Source organism: Pleurodeles waltl, chromosome 11 (genome assembly GCF_031143425.1).
Source record: "Pleurodeles waltl isolate 20211129_DDA chromosome 11, aPleWal1.hap1.20221129, whole genome shotgun sequence".
NCBI lineage: Eukaryota > Metazoa > Chordata > Amphibia > Caudata > Salamandridae > Pleurodeles > Pleurodeles waltl.
In genome coordinates this window covers 139808215-139826126 of record NC_090450.1, presented here as the reverse complement: position 1 = coordinate 139826126, position 17912 = coordinate 139808215, and the positions used below count along the sequence as shown (strand labels likewise).

General features: G+C 41.7%; 1 protein-coding gene across 1 annotated transcript in view; it reads right to left on the bottom strand.

Moving 5' to 3' along the window:
- Positions 1-17912, bottom strand: part of LOC138265505 (ankyrin repeat domain-containing protein 65-like) — a 98918-nt gene that overhangs the window by 25998 nt on the left and 55008 nt on the right. Inside the window, exon 2 of the mRNA XM_069213287.1 lies at positions 16825-17374. Coding sequence (XP_069069388.1) covers positions 16825-17374 — 550 coding nt within the window. The remainder of the gene's footprint in view (positions 1-16824; positions 17375-17912) is intronic.

Here is a 17912-nt window from a genome sequence, read left to right as displayed (position 1 = left end):
AGCACAGCAGGAGCAGTCCATGGTGGTTCCTGGTGAGTCCCTCCAGCATTCTGTGTCCCGTTTCATTTAAGTTCCCCAGTGTCTCCCAATTGTGGGGAAAACTCTCCAGTACTTATACTCAGTTTTACAGTGTGTTTACAAAGAAAGGGGAGAGGAGGTTCCAACCAGTTACAACTGGTTCTGGGAGTGTCCCCTCTTTCCTCCAGCACAGGCTCCAAACATCAGTTGGTGGTAAATGACCCTTTTGTGTGAGGCCAGGGCACAGCCTTTACAAATGCAGGTGTTCCCCGCCTCTCCCTTCTCTCAGCCCAGGAAGACTATTCAGGATGCAGATGCACCTCTGTGACACCTCCACCCTCCCTGTGTACAGGCTGTCTGAAAAGTATGCACAAAGCCCAACTGTCACTCTGCCCAGACGTGGACTGGAGTCAAGCTGCAAAACACCAGAGCCATAAGCACAGAGAAATACTCACTTTCTAGAAGTGGCATTTCTGTAATAGTAATAAAAAAATCCACGTACACCAGTAAGCAGCATTTCTCACCACCATTACAACCATACTAAACATGCCTACGCTACCCCTCATAAATCAGACAATACCCCCTATACATAAGGCAGGGCATTTCCAATGCAATCCTATGAGAAGGCAGCACTCACAGTATTAAGAAACCAAATAGGCTGTTTGTCACTACCAGGACAGGCCACGCTACTAGCACATGTCCTGCCTTCTACATACATAGCACCCTGCCCATAGGGCTAGCTACGGCCTACCTTAGGGGTGACTTACATATAGTAAAAGGGGAGCTCTGGGCCTGGCAAGTAAATTTAGATGCCAGGTCGCTGTGGCAGAAAACTGCGCACACAGGCCCTGCGCTAGGAGGCCTGAGATAGGTTTGAAAGGCTACTTCAGTAGGTGGCGCAAGCAGCGATGCAGGCCTACTAGTAGCATTTAATTTACAGGCCCTGGGCTACTGTACAAGGGACTTATAGATAAATTAAATATGTCAATTATGTATCAGCCAATCATACCAACTTTAGAAGGGAGAGCACCTGCACTTTAGCACTGATCAGCAGTGATAAAGTGCTTAGAGTCCTAGAGCCAACAGCGAGAGGTCAGGAAAAATAGGAAGAATTAGGCAAAAATGTCAGAGGATGAACCTGCCACAAGGGCCAGGTCCAACAGAAAGATATTGCAAAGCAGTGTCCCCCTGTGTTTTGTCAAAATGGTCTCCACTGGAATGTATTGATGAAGAGTTTCTGTAAATTCCCAAAATTAACTTATTTCTAGCCGATATAGCTTCATCATTGTCATTAGCCTCAGATAAAGCATCCTAGAGTGTTACATATAATCCATATCAGTTATTTCATAGAATTTGACTAGAACAACATTTTCTTCCAAAATGCTTCCCAAATCACAGCATGTTGCAGGTTATGGCACAAAAGGAACAATAGTTACAGTCCCTCAGTCCCTCAGTCACAGAGAGTCTGGGGTTTATTCAAGGCTATGTCTGGTTCCAAAATAAAGCGGAATATATATATATCAATAGTGAAGTTGCTTTGGGGACCATGATTAGACTTGATTGTATCACTAACCAATGCTCCGCTTCCACAGTTCTTCTCAGACACATGGTGCCAGGAAGCTTGAACAGTGGGTGGTCTGCCTATACCTTGCCCTCTCAGCATTTTGTATACCATTCCTCCAACTCCCTTCCTCCCCAAGGTACTTCAGAAGATTCATTGGGAGAAAGTGGAAGTGATTGGTATAGCCCATACTGACCTTGTCGCTCATGGTTTCTAGTGTTGGAGCAATTGGAGATTCTACCTTCTTTTAAACTTCCTGTTAGCGCATCACCTCTTCACTTCGCAATCTTGTCAAGGAAGTAGTTGCTAAATCTACACCTGACAGCTTGGAAACTGCCAAGTTGCCTCCCAACCACAGGATATTCCAAAGAGGTAGCATTAAATATTCAAACGTCAAGGAAACAGTCAACCCTTTCTGATTCTCTGAACACAGGTTGCATTTTGCAAAATGGTGTGTTGATAAAGGTTTGGCTGCAAAATCATGGGATCCTTTTAAAATCCTTGTTTCGTAAATGGTGATTTCTTATTGGATTAACCATCCATGTTTGAAGTCCTTACTGTTCAGGATGGTTATGAGTTCAGTACCTTCCACAATTTCCTCTCAGTGAGCAGCAATTAAAGCATTCAGGGAGACTAATGTAAGCATGACAAAGATAGTTCTGTAGCCTATATGCTCCTGAAAATATTGACGCTAATACCTTACCTTGGGATTTGCTGGCTGTTTTGAATGGTTTATAGCTGCTTTTAAACCTATGGTCTAAGCGGATACTTCTTGTGTTTCTTTCTGAAAGTTTCTTGTCTCGTAGCAATAATGTCTGCTAAGAGATCAGGTGAATTGGGATACTTAGTGATTAACTATCCATGTTTCAAGTCTTACTGTTCAGGATGGTTATGAGTTCAGATCCTCAATTCATACCAGAGATAAAGAAGCAATTAATTTTGCCCAGAAAATCTTCTTGCCAGTTTCTGAGGAAGAAAATGAAAGTTCAGTACCTCCAGGTTTAGATGTCTGTAATCATTCATGATCTATCTGAATAGGGCAAAGGATATCCGTACATTAAATTTGCTTTTGGTATTCTGTGGCACAGCTGACAAAGACAAAACAGTGACTACGGCAACCTTGAGGAGGTGGGTCAAGCAGGCTATAGTTCAAGCATATTTATCAACAGCATGAAGTTCCAAAACAAGTGCAGGGGTATTCATCTAGATCAGTTTCAAAATCGTGGATGGAAGCAGCTGGTGCATGACTTCAAGAAATATGCAGAGGAACCACCTGGTCCAATCTAAACAAGTGTGTTCGCTTTACAGGCTAGATCTGAGTGGCTCTGATTCTGTATATTTTGCTTCAGGTGTTTTGAAAGCTGCAAAGAATTAACTGTAAGGTATTTTCGTTTATCAATAAATTGATACATGTGTGCAGCATTTTAGGCACTGTTTATTCCTTTTTATTAGGGCTTGTTATGTCCTCATTCGGTAAAGACTGGGATGAAGAGCATGGACTAAGGGGTAATTAAACTATTATTTACTGATGGCCATAATTACCTTGAGGCTAAATGTGCCTCGTACTAGGCTTTACCAAATTACGTGGCTCCAGCTCGACAGATCATGTCCCAAGCTTTTCTTTTTATTCATTAACCAAGTCACTTATTAATGATCCTTTTCAATCATTACTTTAAGACATCCATGGTGGCCTGCTTTTAAAAAAGTTTCTCTATATTGGAGGTTTTGGAACTTGTCAAGAAGAGGAGCAGTGCTGGTCTGGGATCGGAAGCATTAGTCCTCAGGATAATGAAGATCCCTACTAAATAAAAGGCTCAATGTTTCAGAAGCCAGTTTCACGTTAGATCAGTAAAGTGGACCTTCCATTAACATTTACAGTGTTTATTTTTTTTAATTAGTAAAACATGTAGGACTACAATAATTCCATCAGAACTGTTAATGTGGTATACAGACAAAATATCAAGTTCAAAATATTGGTAGACAGAAATATCTTAGAAAAAACTTACACCGTGATTCAAAAATATTTTGAGGCAAAATTATAATTGTCAAGCATATCAGTTATTTGGGAAATAATATCACTTTGAAGAATATAGTTGTTTTTAATATCATTTAAAGTTTTATAGTTGTAAAAATTATCATTATTAATTATTTTAATGTGTTTTAGTTATTATGTTAATTTAATGTGTTACTATTGTTTGTATATGTATTATTAATTTGCTAAAATACATTTTGCAATATTATATTAATTGATTTAGAATTTGTTAATGAAATGTTATTAGTAATTTATAATGTACCAAAGGGTTTTTTGGTTTGTAAGTGGGTATAGTGGGAAGTTAAATAAGCAATAATTAATTAAGAATGAATTATGAATTGTTAATTATTTATGTAACTTATTTTTAATTATGCAAATTGTTTAATACAGATTTATTCTAGTTATATTTTCGGTGCAGGCCGCTGTGTTTTTAGGTGTATAGGATAGGACGGTAATTAAAAAATAATTAACAATTTGTCAATTGTTCATTAATTATTTAATTTATTATTAATTATGTAAATTGTTTAAAACTGATTTGAGTTTCATTAAGGGTGTAGGCTCCTGGGTTTGTAGGGGCATAGGGTGGGAAATTCATAAAATTAAATGTAATTTAATATAAAGTTTATTTTTTTACATTATGGGGGTCATTACAACTTTGGCGGGCGGCTGCCAATGCAGCCGCACTCCCGCGGTGCCCATTTGGACATCCCCGCTGGGCCGGCGGGCGGAAACCAAGTTTCCGCCCGCTGGCCCAGCGGGGATGTGGGCCGCAACATGGAAGCCGGCTCCAAATGGAGCCGGCAGTGTTGCAGCCGTGCGACGGGTGCAGTTGCACCCGTCGCGCTTTTCACTGTCTGCTATGCAGACAGTGAAAAGCTGCACGGGGCCCTGTCAGGGGTCCCCTGCACTGCCTGTGGCATGGGCAGTGCAGGGGCCCCCAGGGGCCTCATGACTCCCCGTACCGCCAGCCTTTTCCTGGCGGTTCATACCGCCAGAAAAAGGCTGGCGGTCGGGGACTCATAATCCCCTGGGCAGCGCTGCAAGCAGCGCTGCCCAGGTGGATTATCACCGCCGGGGCAAAAGTGGCGGAATACCGCCGGCCCCGGCGGTGTGACCGCGGCGCTTCCGCCGCGGTCGTAATAGGCCAGGAAGCACCGCCAGCCTGTTGGCGGTGCTTCCGTCATTTTATGGTTGGTTGCCAACACTGATTAGGATCTTGGGAAGTGTTGGCAACCATCTTGGGACTCTGCTTCAGCCGAGTTCCACAAAAAAATAAGTAAAAAAAAGGAGAAGGGGTCAGGGTAGGAACCCTGGAAATCCTGACCCCTTAGCTATGCTGCTGGGGTCCCAGAGAAACTTCCCTAGAGTTAGAAAGCATTTTTTGTTTGAATTTTCACTGCAATTTGCGTGGGCTCCCTCACTTGATAATTCTGAGGCCTGCAGGTGGGCCATGTCCTGTTCAGCCCCCGCTGCCACAGGGACTTCCACTTCCCCGGGGTTAATAAGAAATTCAGTGTGAGGGGCTCGCCCACCACAGCCCTGGGGACCATCACCCCTACGGGGCATTTAAGTAATAATGTGTGGGGGGGGTGCGCCCCCCTGAGTTCCCAGGGACCACCACCTCCCTAGGACTAAATAGATTGTTGGAGGGGGCTGCACAAGTCCCCTCAAGGAGCCATTACTGGCCAAGGAGACCGCCACCCCCCATGATGGTCTCCTGCTATGTCCCAGGGTGCCCACCCCGGGACATAGCTGTTGCACTTGCACCCTCGCCATGCACTGCTAATTACCCCACAAATTATGGCACTCATGACATCTTTGATAACATCACTGATACTATCAATGTAATATTTCCAGTAAAATGTTTTATGAAAAAACTGTGCTTGGCGGGGGCGCAAGTTATAGTTACCTTTGGGAATGAGTTATAGTTACTTGAACTAACCCTAAGTGTAACCGGGGAATTTCTATGGTTTTTTACGTTTATAATGTGAGCCTAATAATAAAGCCCACCTAACTCTTGTTTTTTTCAGTGAATATGTGTCTTTCACTCTGAGCTATTGCTGTCTTTTTTAGTTTTGTTTTAGCCCATTTCTGGGCTATCTGTGACTGCAAGAGAGCCCTCAAGGGCCTAAATATTTATTTGATTTTTTAAAATTTTGCAAAGTCCCCTTTACGGTCTATCTGTAAATGCATGGTACGCCTCAAGGCTTACTTAGCGGTGTCATTGCTTCAGCAAGCAAGGAGCTGTTTTTAACATCAGCTCCCTGCTTGCTGAAGCATTTCATCTCTGTTCCCTGCATGAGTGCAGGGGACAAAGATGAAAGCTTTGTTTTTGACAGCGTGACCTGTTTGACAGGCCCCACTGTCAAAAACCGAAGTATTTGCTGTATCTTTGCTGCAGCTTCAAAGCTGCAGCCAAGCCACACCAAACAGCTATGTCCTGGGGGCTGGACAACTTGGGACATAGCAGGAGCTGGCACTGGGGAGGGATAGTGCCCAAGGCCATCAGTGGCTCCTCGAGGCGGGCCCCCATCCAATAAGCATAGCCCCGGGGAAGTGGTGGTCCCTGGGGCTGCAGCTTTCTATTTTTTTATCTATGCCCCAGGGAGGTGGTGATCCCCAGGGCAGCAGGGGGTCCTGGATGGCCCCTCTGCTTCTTAAGTAATTGAAGCCCCGGAGATGTGGCAGTCCCCGAGGCTGAGGGTGATGGCCGCCGGGCCTTCCCCACACCTAAAAATAATTTCACCCCAGGGAAGTGGTGATCCCCAGAGCGCAGGGGGGGTGGTGTGCACCCCCTGCACATAATTTCCATTTCACCCCAGGGGGTTGGTGTCCCCGGGGCCACCCCACACTCAACAAAAAGAATGCTTTCAGGACTTGGCCCACCCAGGGGATTAATAAACATAAAGCAAGCCCGCACTTTGGTTTTAAAAAAACTTTTGTTGGATCCATGAATCTGCCACGTATCTAGCCAAATTGTTTAAAAAAAAAAGGCTTTAAGCCATGAGAGGGGTCACTCTGGGACCCCACCACCAGATCTAAGGGGTCAGGGTGTCTGTACCCCAGCCCCTTTCCTTTTGTTTTACATTTTTTTTCTGGGACTCGGCTACCGAGTCGCAAGATGGCTGCCAACCCTTCCTGGTTGAAGTGTTGGCAGCCAATCAGATCTCTGCACAAGATCGGGAGGGGTCATGAATCAAATAGATAAAAAAAAATTCACCTTAATTTCTCAAAAACTACTGAACGGATTTACACAAAAACAAAACAGGGTCACTTTCTGGTCCAGGACCCACTTTTCTGCCGATTTTGGTGTAATTCCGTCAAGTAGTTTTGGCGCTATTACTGTTCAAAATCCCTATGGAAAAATTAATGGGGAAAATGTGATTTGGGACCCATCCTTTTTCCCTGTTCTTCCCCATGGATCGACCTCCCCGAAATGTTCCAGACAGCAGCTGACATGACTGTCAAATTGTTTTGGAAAGTTTTGTGAATATTCGTCAAGGAGCGACAAAGATATAGGCAAGTAAAAAAACGCTTTTTATATAGAAACTAGGTCCTAACTATAATCACCTAGTGGTGACCGCCACTCAGTTATATATGTGTGTGTGTGTGTGTATATATATATATATATATATATATATATATATATATATATATATATATATATATATATATCTTTTTTAACAACATTTTACATTTATTATATGGTAAGTAGTTTGTGTTATGATATGCTATTTCAATTGTTTTTTATGTATTAATTGAAATAAAATCTGATACTAATTATTTTATCTTATAGGCAGTTTGATTTTTTCCTTTCTTCATTTATATATTTTTTATTTTTATTTTTTAATACATATACATATATATGTTTTTATTTGTTAATTATTAATATTTATATTACGAGTTTACTTTGACATTAACAGAGTTATTCAGATACTTAATGTGTTTCAAGTGATGTACTTCCCCTACCGTTTCTATGACTGAAGTCGACTGAAGTAGGAAAAGTAACTCTAACTCCGCCGAAGTCCAAAACTTCCCTTCCTGTACCCTAACTGGAGTAGCAATAGTACTTGAAGTTTAACACTTTTCCTACTGTTGCTTAGATCAGAGGGAGAATAGTAAATTGAATCCCTCTGAAGTCCAACACTTTCCCTACTGTCGCGCTGTTTGGAGTAGGAATAGTAACTCCGATTTTTGTGTGTATAGTCTAAAGTGTAGTTGTAATAAATACTATATTGGTACTACTGGCCACAAAGAGCAGGAAAAAGGGTTAGAATACATCAGAGAAATTGTGAATAATGACAAACAATACCCTGGTGAAAGGTACTTTAAAGAATTTCACCCTAGTGACATTACTCAATTGCAAATGATTGTACTCAACAGAATATCACCCACTATCAGAGGGGAAAATAGAACTCTCAAATGGATGCGCTTAGAATCACTCTATATAACTAAATTCAGTACAAAACTTACATTTAGATTGAATCATTTTGTTTTTCTTTTGAGAGAATTGTTTTCTCCCATTTTTTACATATTGTCCAAAATATTTAATGTACAAAGCTTGTATATTACACTAGTAAGTAGTGAAGTGGTTCCACTCTGATTTTAATTGACTCAATTTTATGTGTTTCTTTACAGGTGTATGAAAATGGTGCAGTGCAAGCTCATACTTTGAAAGTTAAGTTTAAGTTTGATAGTTATAGAGCAGATGATTTTTGATCAATGGTGTACTACTGAGTAAATGAAAGTATGATTGCATTTCTTCCTGGTTTTTAATATAGTTTTTGTGCCAGACGTTACTCTATCTCATATTAGGAACTGAAGTTATATTTGGAAACATCTTTAAAAATTATGATTTTTATCCTTGTATGGATAATGAAATTGTTCAATGCAATGTGAATTGTAACAATAATTTTGATTTTGTGATAAAACATATCTCCACTTGGGCACAATTAGGGAGTTTTTTATCATAAAATGTAAAATATTTGGACTTTTATGATATGCACTTTATCACTGTCATTTAAACCTTATTTATAGTATAATGTACTCAGAGCAAAACCTTACATTTGTGCAATAATTTATGTGTATACATATTTTTAGCACAATTAACAAGAGTGAATACATGAAAAAAACTGTTTTGCTTAGAAAGTATACATTGAGTACAATAGACAGTGAAAGTAGTCCAACATGGCGCTTTATTCACTTTCAAGCATGTCACTATTTAAACGGTCCTTTGTTTATGTTCATAGCACTGTCACTTTAAATATGGTTAAGAAGTGTTTACCTATACTTGATCTGTGAGTAAGGAAAGGAGTCTCCGAAACAAATTGGGTAACGGTCGTGCTGCCAAAATAAATCACCTTGCATAATGCTCGTGCTGCATGTTCTTTTGGAGTTACAATGCTTGTGTTTGGACATATACACACACATATATATGTTTACATACTATATTATTTAAGAGTCACTACTTTAAACTGTATATGTATTACAAAACCAATATTTATGTATGATTTAGGATGATATTTGTGTCAATGATATATTTTTCCGATATTATTGTACTTGCCATTATAAGTATAGGAAAACAATAGTGTGATAAATGATATTTTAGACACAATATTTTTGTTAGCAATATTTTTACCACAATATTGTGTCAGTGACCCAGTTTAAAACGGCTGCCACATTGTTCTTCGGGCCTGTAAAAGGAGGATTCTCTCACAACAGAAAACACTGTTGTATTGAAAAATATTTGCAATTTATTGGCCCTCACCTTCATTATGAATGATTGTCATTTTAACAAGGTACATAGACAATATGTTTCTATTGGTACTGGCATACAAAAAGTGCCAAAACATATGTGAAGTATAAATGAAAAAGGTCAAAAATGACACTTTAGTGAAAGCTTTATTCCTCAATTTTAGGAAGATCATTTGATTGCCTTAGATCCTAAGGACTGGTAGCCCCTCTAAAAAACAGCTAGATTGATTTCAGGACCACTGGAATTATGTGGAAGTAGAAGATTAAATTAAACCGCCTGGCTGACTAAATTATCCAGCAAGAAAGGAACAGGGGAAATAATATTTCACTATTTTGCCCTTTCAGCACATTAATTTCAGTTTTACACTTGATTAAACCAATTAACAACTGAAAACTTAACAACTGAAAGGTAAACAGTTAACCACAACATGTGGCACATTTTCTTATCAGCTTTTGAATCATTTGAGCTTGAACAATTTCATTAATTGAAATCAGCATAGCACATGGAATGTAAGGGATTTAGGGCCACATATACGAAATTTAGGTTTTGCGACTCGCAATTTGCGAGTCATAGCAACTCGCAATTTGCGAGTCATAGCAACTCGCAATTTACGACTCGCAAAACCTGATGTATAACAGTGTCAATGACACTGTTTGCGATTCCCAATGGGGTCGCAAATGACCTACCTCATGAATATTCATGACGTAGGTCGCTATTTGCGACCCCATTGGGAATGGCCGCCCTCAAAGGGATGGTGGCCTGCTGGAGACAGCAGACCAACATGTCTCTGACTGCTTTTAAATAAAGCTGTTTTTTTTTAAAGCAGCTTGTTTTCCTTAAAGGAAAACGAGATGCATTTCAAAATCAAAAATGAAAAGTTTTCTTTTCATTTTTTCAGAGCAAGCAGTGGTCCTTGGGACCACTGCCTGCTCTGAAAAAATATTTTCGCTGCCATTCACAAAGGGGAAGGGGTCCCATAGGAACCCCTTTCCATTTGTGAATGGATTAGCACCAATTTGAAACTGGTGCTAACTGCGATTGTTTTGCGACCGCATTTGCAGTCACAAAACAATTATACATACCATCTGGATTTGGTATTAGGCAGGGACGCCCTTGTCACGGCCCTTCCTAATACCGAATTGCAAAACCCAAACTGCGATTCAGTAGCAAGTTACAGAATCTCAGTTTGGGCTTTGTACATTCCAAATAGCATTTTTCAAGTCGCAAATGGCCTGATTCACCATTAGCGACTTGAAAAATGCTTTGTACATCTGGCCGTAAGTGCTGTAAATCCATAACTTTGCAGAAATTGCTGCAGCTTCTGGATCACATGATTCCAGTGCCCAGGATGATATGACAGAACCATGCATGAAAATTCCTAATTATTATGTTCAGAAGGAGGAGGGAGAGGGTAAGGATGGAATATATTTAGATGCTGGATAGGAATGGAGCACAAGTCAAGAGGGCGAAAAGAGTCATAGAGTGCAAGGGTACAATATGACGAGAATTTTCAATGATCTTCGTATAAAATGTTGGTGTTGGGTCATGAATAAGATAGTGATCTCATGAGCTAGCTAATCTAAGCCTTGGGCGTAGATTATCATGCTACATGATACACATATCTGCAAGAAAAGATATGGGAAATCAACTAAAAGCAAAGATAAAGCTGGCTCAAAGGTATCCTATTTGCATGCTCATCATCTTCGCATCATGAGACTGTTATTATATTTAGGCAGCTGCAAGGTCTTCAGGTTGTGAAATACGAGACTGATATTAAAGACAGATAGATCATTGTACAAATCCTGGTTAAAAAGACCTCTTTTACTAATATACTACTATGGACCTACATATGATGATCCCAAGTGGCTTTTGCAGAATAAAATGACACTAACAGGGTTTCCTTTATTTTCAGAAATTATTTCAATAGTACGCTGACAAATCCTCGTGAGCGGGCAGGGTTTTATAGAAGACAGTGGTCAGATCAGCTACTGGAGCTAATGCAGGGTTTCAAACCTGAAGCCATTTGGAGGAAAAGACACCCTAGGAAATGCTAGAACACTCACAAAAGTGCCAGATATGGAAATGAGGCAAGACTAGACTTTTTCTTAGTCTCCTCAGGGACTAGAATTAAGTGGGGGGAAATCACAGCAGCCATCATTTCAGATCATTCCCCTCGGTAACAGAAGTAAGAATAGAAAGCAAATCTATTCTTGCGTATTTTTCACCAAGGAGATTGAGGGAATGGAAGAAATAAAGGAAACAGATTAAGTGCCATACAGAAGACATCTTTGGCTACACAACAGTATGCAGACTATGGCCCTCATTTCGACTTCGGTGGACAGAAAAGCCTGTCCGCCAAAGTTCAGATGGATAGGTTGCCGACAGTGCAGCCGCCTCCCCGCCGGCCGAATTACAAGTTTCCCACTGGGTCAGTGGGTGAGAACAGAGTTTCTGGCCACTGGCCCAGCAGAAAATGGCCTACAACATTGTTGCCGGCTCACAATAGAGCCAGCAGCAATGTTGTAGTGTGCACCAGCACCCGCCACAAAGTTCACTGTCTGTAAAGCAGAGAGTGAACTTTGTGAAGGGGCTGGCCCAGGGGGCCCTGCACTGCCTATGACAAGGGCATGAACAGCCATGAAACTGCTGGCAGAGAAGGGAGTCATAATCCCCAGGGCAGCACTGCTTGCAGCGCTGTCCTGGCGGATTAGGACCACCAGCACTGCCACACCGTCCCATGGAGGATAAGTGGCGGTGCTGGCGGTGCAACCACTGCGCTGCTGCCGCGGTCGTAATGGGGTGGTCAGACCACCGCATTAGCAGCGGTTCCACTGCCATCGTGACCCTGGCGGTCTTAATGAGGGCCTATGTTTCAGGTGAAATTCAGACTATCTTCAATCATCAACAACCGCTGTACTCTGCCTTGTATAAGCAGAAACTGCATGAAGAACGAGGTAAAGCAAGACAGCTTTTGGCTTGGCGGGAAAAGAACAAGAAGACTACTACAAAAATCTTAATTATAGAAGATCCTAAGATGGGGCAAGAAACATTAGGTGCTCTGTTCCAAAATGTTTAAATGAAACTCTATAGGGGACCAAGGGACACACGCAGATTTCCTAATCTTCAATTCCACATTGGAAGATATTAGTTAATTCTACATAGAATTCAAGAATTTATCCAGAATATTTTAAAGAAGGGAATGTATGCATATTTTCAAAGTCACTTAAGGATCCAGTCATGTGTGGCTCCCATCAACCTACCTCAGTCCTCAAAAAGTGTAAGATAGTTAGTATAACTCTGCAGTCTGCTTGATGTCTGTTATGTAGTGTGTAACAAGCTCCAAACCAACTGGTTTTATACCAGGTAGGCAGTTAGCAAAACCAGACCCAACCCACTGTCTAAAAGATGCTATTTCCAATCTATAGGATGAAGGTAGGAAGGGCATAACTGTTTTTCTCGATGTCAGGAAATCCTGTCCTGATGAACTAGAAGTATCTATGGTTTGTATTGAATATGCTGGGAATACCATTCTGGTTCATCAGGCAAATTACAGGGTTATGCAGAGGGTCTATGACCTACTCAATATTAAATTATAGTGTGATATTTATGGTCAACAAAAAGGGGGAGGGAACACATATCCTCTCATCCTAGTACATTTTACCCCATTGCTTCCTGGTAAATGCAGTATGCTTACTTCAAATCTACTGTAGTTTTTCACCAAAGTTGGTGCCGGGAGTGCTGTTAACATTAGGCATGTATTTCTGGGTTTAGCCCTTCATCTGTAGAGAGCAGAAGTAGTAGAGAGCAGAGAAAAGTCATCTGGGGTTGCTGGTATGCTGCCCAAGTCTTCATAGGTCAAAGTAATACTCCACAGGGACACAGGTGCATCTCAGGTAAGCTCAGCAGCTCATTGGCCCATGGAAGCCTTTTAAATGCAAGTGGGGAGGGAGCACACTGCTTCTCATCTTAGCACAGTTCACCCATTGCATCCTGGTAAATGCTGTATGCTTACTTCAAAGTTGCTGTAGTTTTTCACCACAGTTTGTGTAGGTAGTGCTGTTATCTCTAGACATGTGTTTCTGGGTTTAGCACTTCATCAGTAGATAGCAGAAGTAGTAGGGAGAAGAGAAAATTCATCTGGAGTTGCTGGTATGCTGCCTAAGTCTTCATAGGTCACAGTACCACTCTACAGGCACACCGGTGCATCCCACGTGAGCTCATCAGTTCATTGGCCCAAGGGAGCCTTTTAAACAGAAGTGGGGAGGGAGCACACTGCCTCTCATCCCAGCACAGTTTACTCCATTGTATCCTGTTAAATGTAGTATGCTTACTTCAACTTTGCTGTTGTTTTTAACCAATGTTGGTGTAGGTAGTGCTGTTATCTCTAGACATGTTTCTGTGTTTAAAAGTCATCTGGTGTTGCTGGTATGCTCCCCAAGTCTTCATAGGTTACAGTACCACCCAGTAGGCACACAGATGAATCCCAGGTGAGCTCATCAGCTCCTTGGCCCAAGGGAGCCTTTTAAACACAAGGGGGAGTCAGCACACTGCCTCTCATCCCACCACAGTTTACCCCATTGCATCCCAGTAAATGCAGTATGCTTACTTCAAATTTGCTGTAGTTTTCACCACAGTTGGTGCAGGAAGTGCTATTATCTCTAGACACATGTTTCTGGGTTTAGCCCTTCATCAGTAGAGAGCAGCAGTAGCAGAGAGCATAACAAAATCATCTGCGGTTGCTGGTACGCCACCCAAGTCTTCATAGGTCACTGTACCATTCCACAGGCACACTGGTGCATCCCAGGTGAGCTCTTCAGATCATTAGCCAAAGGGAGCCTTTTAAACACAAGGAGGGAGGAAGCACACTGCCTCTCATACCAGCACAGTTTACCACATTGCATTCTGGGAAATGCAGTGTGCATACGTCAGATTTGCTGTAGTTTCTACTACTTCTCCTCTCTACTGATGAAGGGCTAAACCCAGAAGCACATGTTTAGAGATAATAGCACTACCTGCACCAACTTTGGTGGAAAACTACAGCAACTTTGAAGTAAACGTACTGCATTTACCAGGATGCAATGGGTGAACTGTGCTGGGGTGAGAGGCAGTGTGCTCCCTCCTTCCTTGTATTTAAAAGGCTCCCTTTGGCCAATGAGCTGACGAGCTCATCTGGGATGCACCTGTGTGCCTGTGGAGTGGTACTGTTACCTGTGAAGATTTGGGCAGCATAACAGCAACCCCAGATGACTTTTCTCTGCTCTCTACTACTTATGCTCTCTACTGATGAAGGGTTAGCCAAGAAACATGTGTCTAGAGATAACAGCACTACCTGCACCAACTTTGGTGAAAAACTATAGTAATCGTACTGCATTTACCAGTATGCAATGGGGTGAACTGTACTGGGATGAGAGGCAGTGTGCTCCCTCCACCCTTGTATTTAAAAGGCTCCCCTGGGCCAATGAGCTGACAAGCTCACCAGGGGTGCACCAGTGTGCCTTTGGAGTGGTACTGTGACCTGTGAAGATTTAGGAAGCAGACCAGCAACCTCAGAGGACTTTTCTCTGTTCTCTACTGCTTCTGCTCTTTACTGATGAAGGCCTAAAACTAGAAACACATGTCTAGAAATAACAGCACTATGTGCACAAAATTTGGTGAAAAACTACAGCACCTTTGAAGTAAGAATATTGCATTTACCAGGATGCAATGGGATGAACTGTGGTTGGATGAGAGGTTGTGTGCTCCCTCCCCCCTTGTATTTAAAAGGCTCCCTTGGGCCAATGAGCTGACAAGCTCACCTGGGATGCACCTGTGTGCCTGTGGAATGGTACTGTGACCTACGAAGACATGGGCAGCAACCCAGCAACCCTAGATGACTTTTCTCTGCTCTCTACTACTTCTTCTCTCTACTGATGTAGGGCTAATCCCAGAAACACGTCTAGAGATAACAGCACTACCTACACCAACTTTGGTGAAAAACTACAGCAACTTTGAAGTAAGCATACCAGCAAACCTAGATTACTTTTCTATGCTCTCTACTAATGAAGGGCTAAACCAAAAAACACATGTCTAGAGATGACAACAATACCTGCACCAACTTTGGGGAAAAGCTACAGCAACTTTGAAGTAAGCGTACTGCATTTACCAGGATGCAATGGGGTGTTCTGGAGCTACGTAAATACAGTGCCTCTAATATGCAGAATGACATGCATGTAAAGGGGGTCTGACTAGTAATCTTGCCGGAAGAAGAGCCAGGATTTAGTTTGCTTATGGAATCCACATTTGTTCCCTTACATTCTTAAGAAGAGAGCTGGTTCAATTCTGAGGGAGCTAGAATGGAAAATATCCTGCCACCACCGCTGGTCATGCTGTACCTTGGGACTCCCAGTAAATGAGCATTAGAGGAGTGGAGAAGTTTTTTTGGTATGTCAGGAATAATCCTCTTTCTCAGGAATAACAGCCGAGTTCCTCTGTAGACTTTGTGGGCTAGCGTCAAAGCTTTAACTTGGATCCTTTAATGGATAGGGAGCCAATGCAAAGTTCGAAGAGCTTGCAACCTCAAGCTCATTCTGTTAAGCTTTAGTACTGTCCTTGCTGCTGTGTTTTGGATAATCTGGAGGAGTTATATAAGGTATTTTGGTGAACCATAGAAGAAGGAATTGCCGCAATCCAGTTGCAGAGTGATCAGGGCATGTATCACTGTCTTATGAGCAGTTATGGGTAGGAAGTCAATACATTTTTTCAAAGTTCTTTGCAGCCCAAAACAAGTTGCTGAGACATTAAGAATATGCAGCCTGAATGATAGGTCAGAGTCAAACCTTACCCTCAGGTTTTTAACACTGGTGGTGAGTAGGGGGGGATATGCTATCAGGTCACCAGTTTGTTGGAACGCATTGAATGGATTCAGAGGAGAAACAATTTCAGTGTGCCCTGGCACAAGGTACAGATACTTCTCCATCTCCTATGGAGTTTGCACTCTTCATTGAACCTTTCACTTCAAAGATGTGCCTGGACCACCAGAATGGTAACTATCTCCTTGGGCTGCACTGTATTTGCCTAAATAAATACATATGTAAATAAAAAGATGCTTATAAAAGGTTAGTGAAGAAAGGCCATTAACATACCCTAAAACAACATTAGGAATAGCAGCATTCTCAACAGAAGAGTCGGTAGAAGGTAACAACTTTTTTTCTGGTGACTTGAGAGATGGCATGCATGGCAGTAATGTGTGATTAATACCCGAGAACAAGATGCTCTGCATTGACCAGGGGTTTAATAATATAGAGGGAAATGACTACCAAGGCCAGACAATGTACCAATCACTCACCGCCTTATGTTACCAACTCTTTCCTCCTACACCAATGTAAATCTTTCGAAAGGTGTTGCTAAAAATCGTAAAAGAAATCTGGGTGGATTAGCTGAACATGGAGTCAAAAACATCTTTTCTGGTTTGTACATTACCTCCTCATTTCCATTTTCTGCTGCTATGTGAATTGCAGTTTGTCCATCCTCATCAGTGGTGTTTACATCCAACTTTTTCCTCAATAGGTACTTTGTGGTTTGGAAACAGCCTGCCAGGACTGCCAAGTGCAGGAGTGTCTTCCCAGTACTGGTTTCTTCTTCTAATGAAACCCCAACCGATACAAGCAGGTCAAGTACATCTTCGTGGCCACTTATGACAGACCACTGCATTGCAGTCCACGTCTTATTGTCTTTAATAATCAAGGGGACTTTGTATTGAAGTAATACCTTCACAGCAGATGTATGACCACTGGCCACAGCTATAATCAGGGCTGATTCTCCAGAAGATGTAAGCATATCTGGTGAGGCGCCATTCTGTAAGAGATATTCCATGGTTTCTGTGTGCCCGTTTAGTGCAGCCCTATGTAGCGGGCAGTAGCTGCAGACATCTCTCATATTGACCGATGCCCCTTTTTGGATAAGGAATTTCACCAAAGGTAGATTCCCACAGCTGGCTGCACAATGAAGTGGTGACCATCCTCTGCTGTCTCTGTCAACAATTCAGAAGAAAAAACTAAGAATAATTATTTGAGACATTACTGTTGGAAATCTGGCGATACATTGTCCTCTCAGTGCCCTTCAAATAACAGGCCTCCATCTATCAGGTGTGCCCACACCTTAGGGATTTACTACAACCCCCATAAAATGTGTTTTTTCAATTATGATTCACACAAAATCACATTTCCCTGTTTTAAATTTAAGCCTACCTTATCATGGCGCATAAGAAGATTGTACCTGAATTCCACCTCCTGTTAATACCAAGGTTCTAGATGCATGGTCGGAAGGCCCATCAAAGAGGCTGTACTTTTATGAGGAAGGCTTGGATTTAGAGTAAGAGTACTGATAATTATTTAGGATATTTCATGTTTTCTTTTTAGCATGAGCAACTCAACAATTTAATGGCAAAAAAAGTAGACATCTACTTCTTTATTTATTGACTTTATTTATAGGCCACGTGACACAAACTGAGTGTTCTGTGGCATGAGACATGAAATAACAAAATTATCTTAAATATTGTGTTGCAAAAA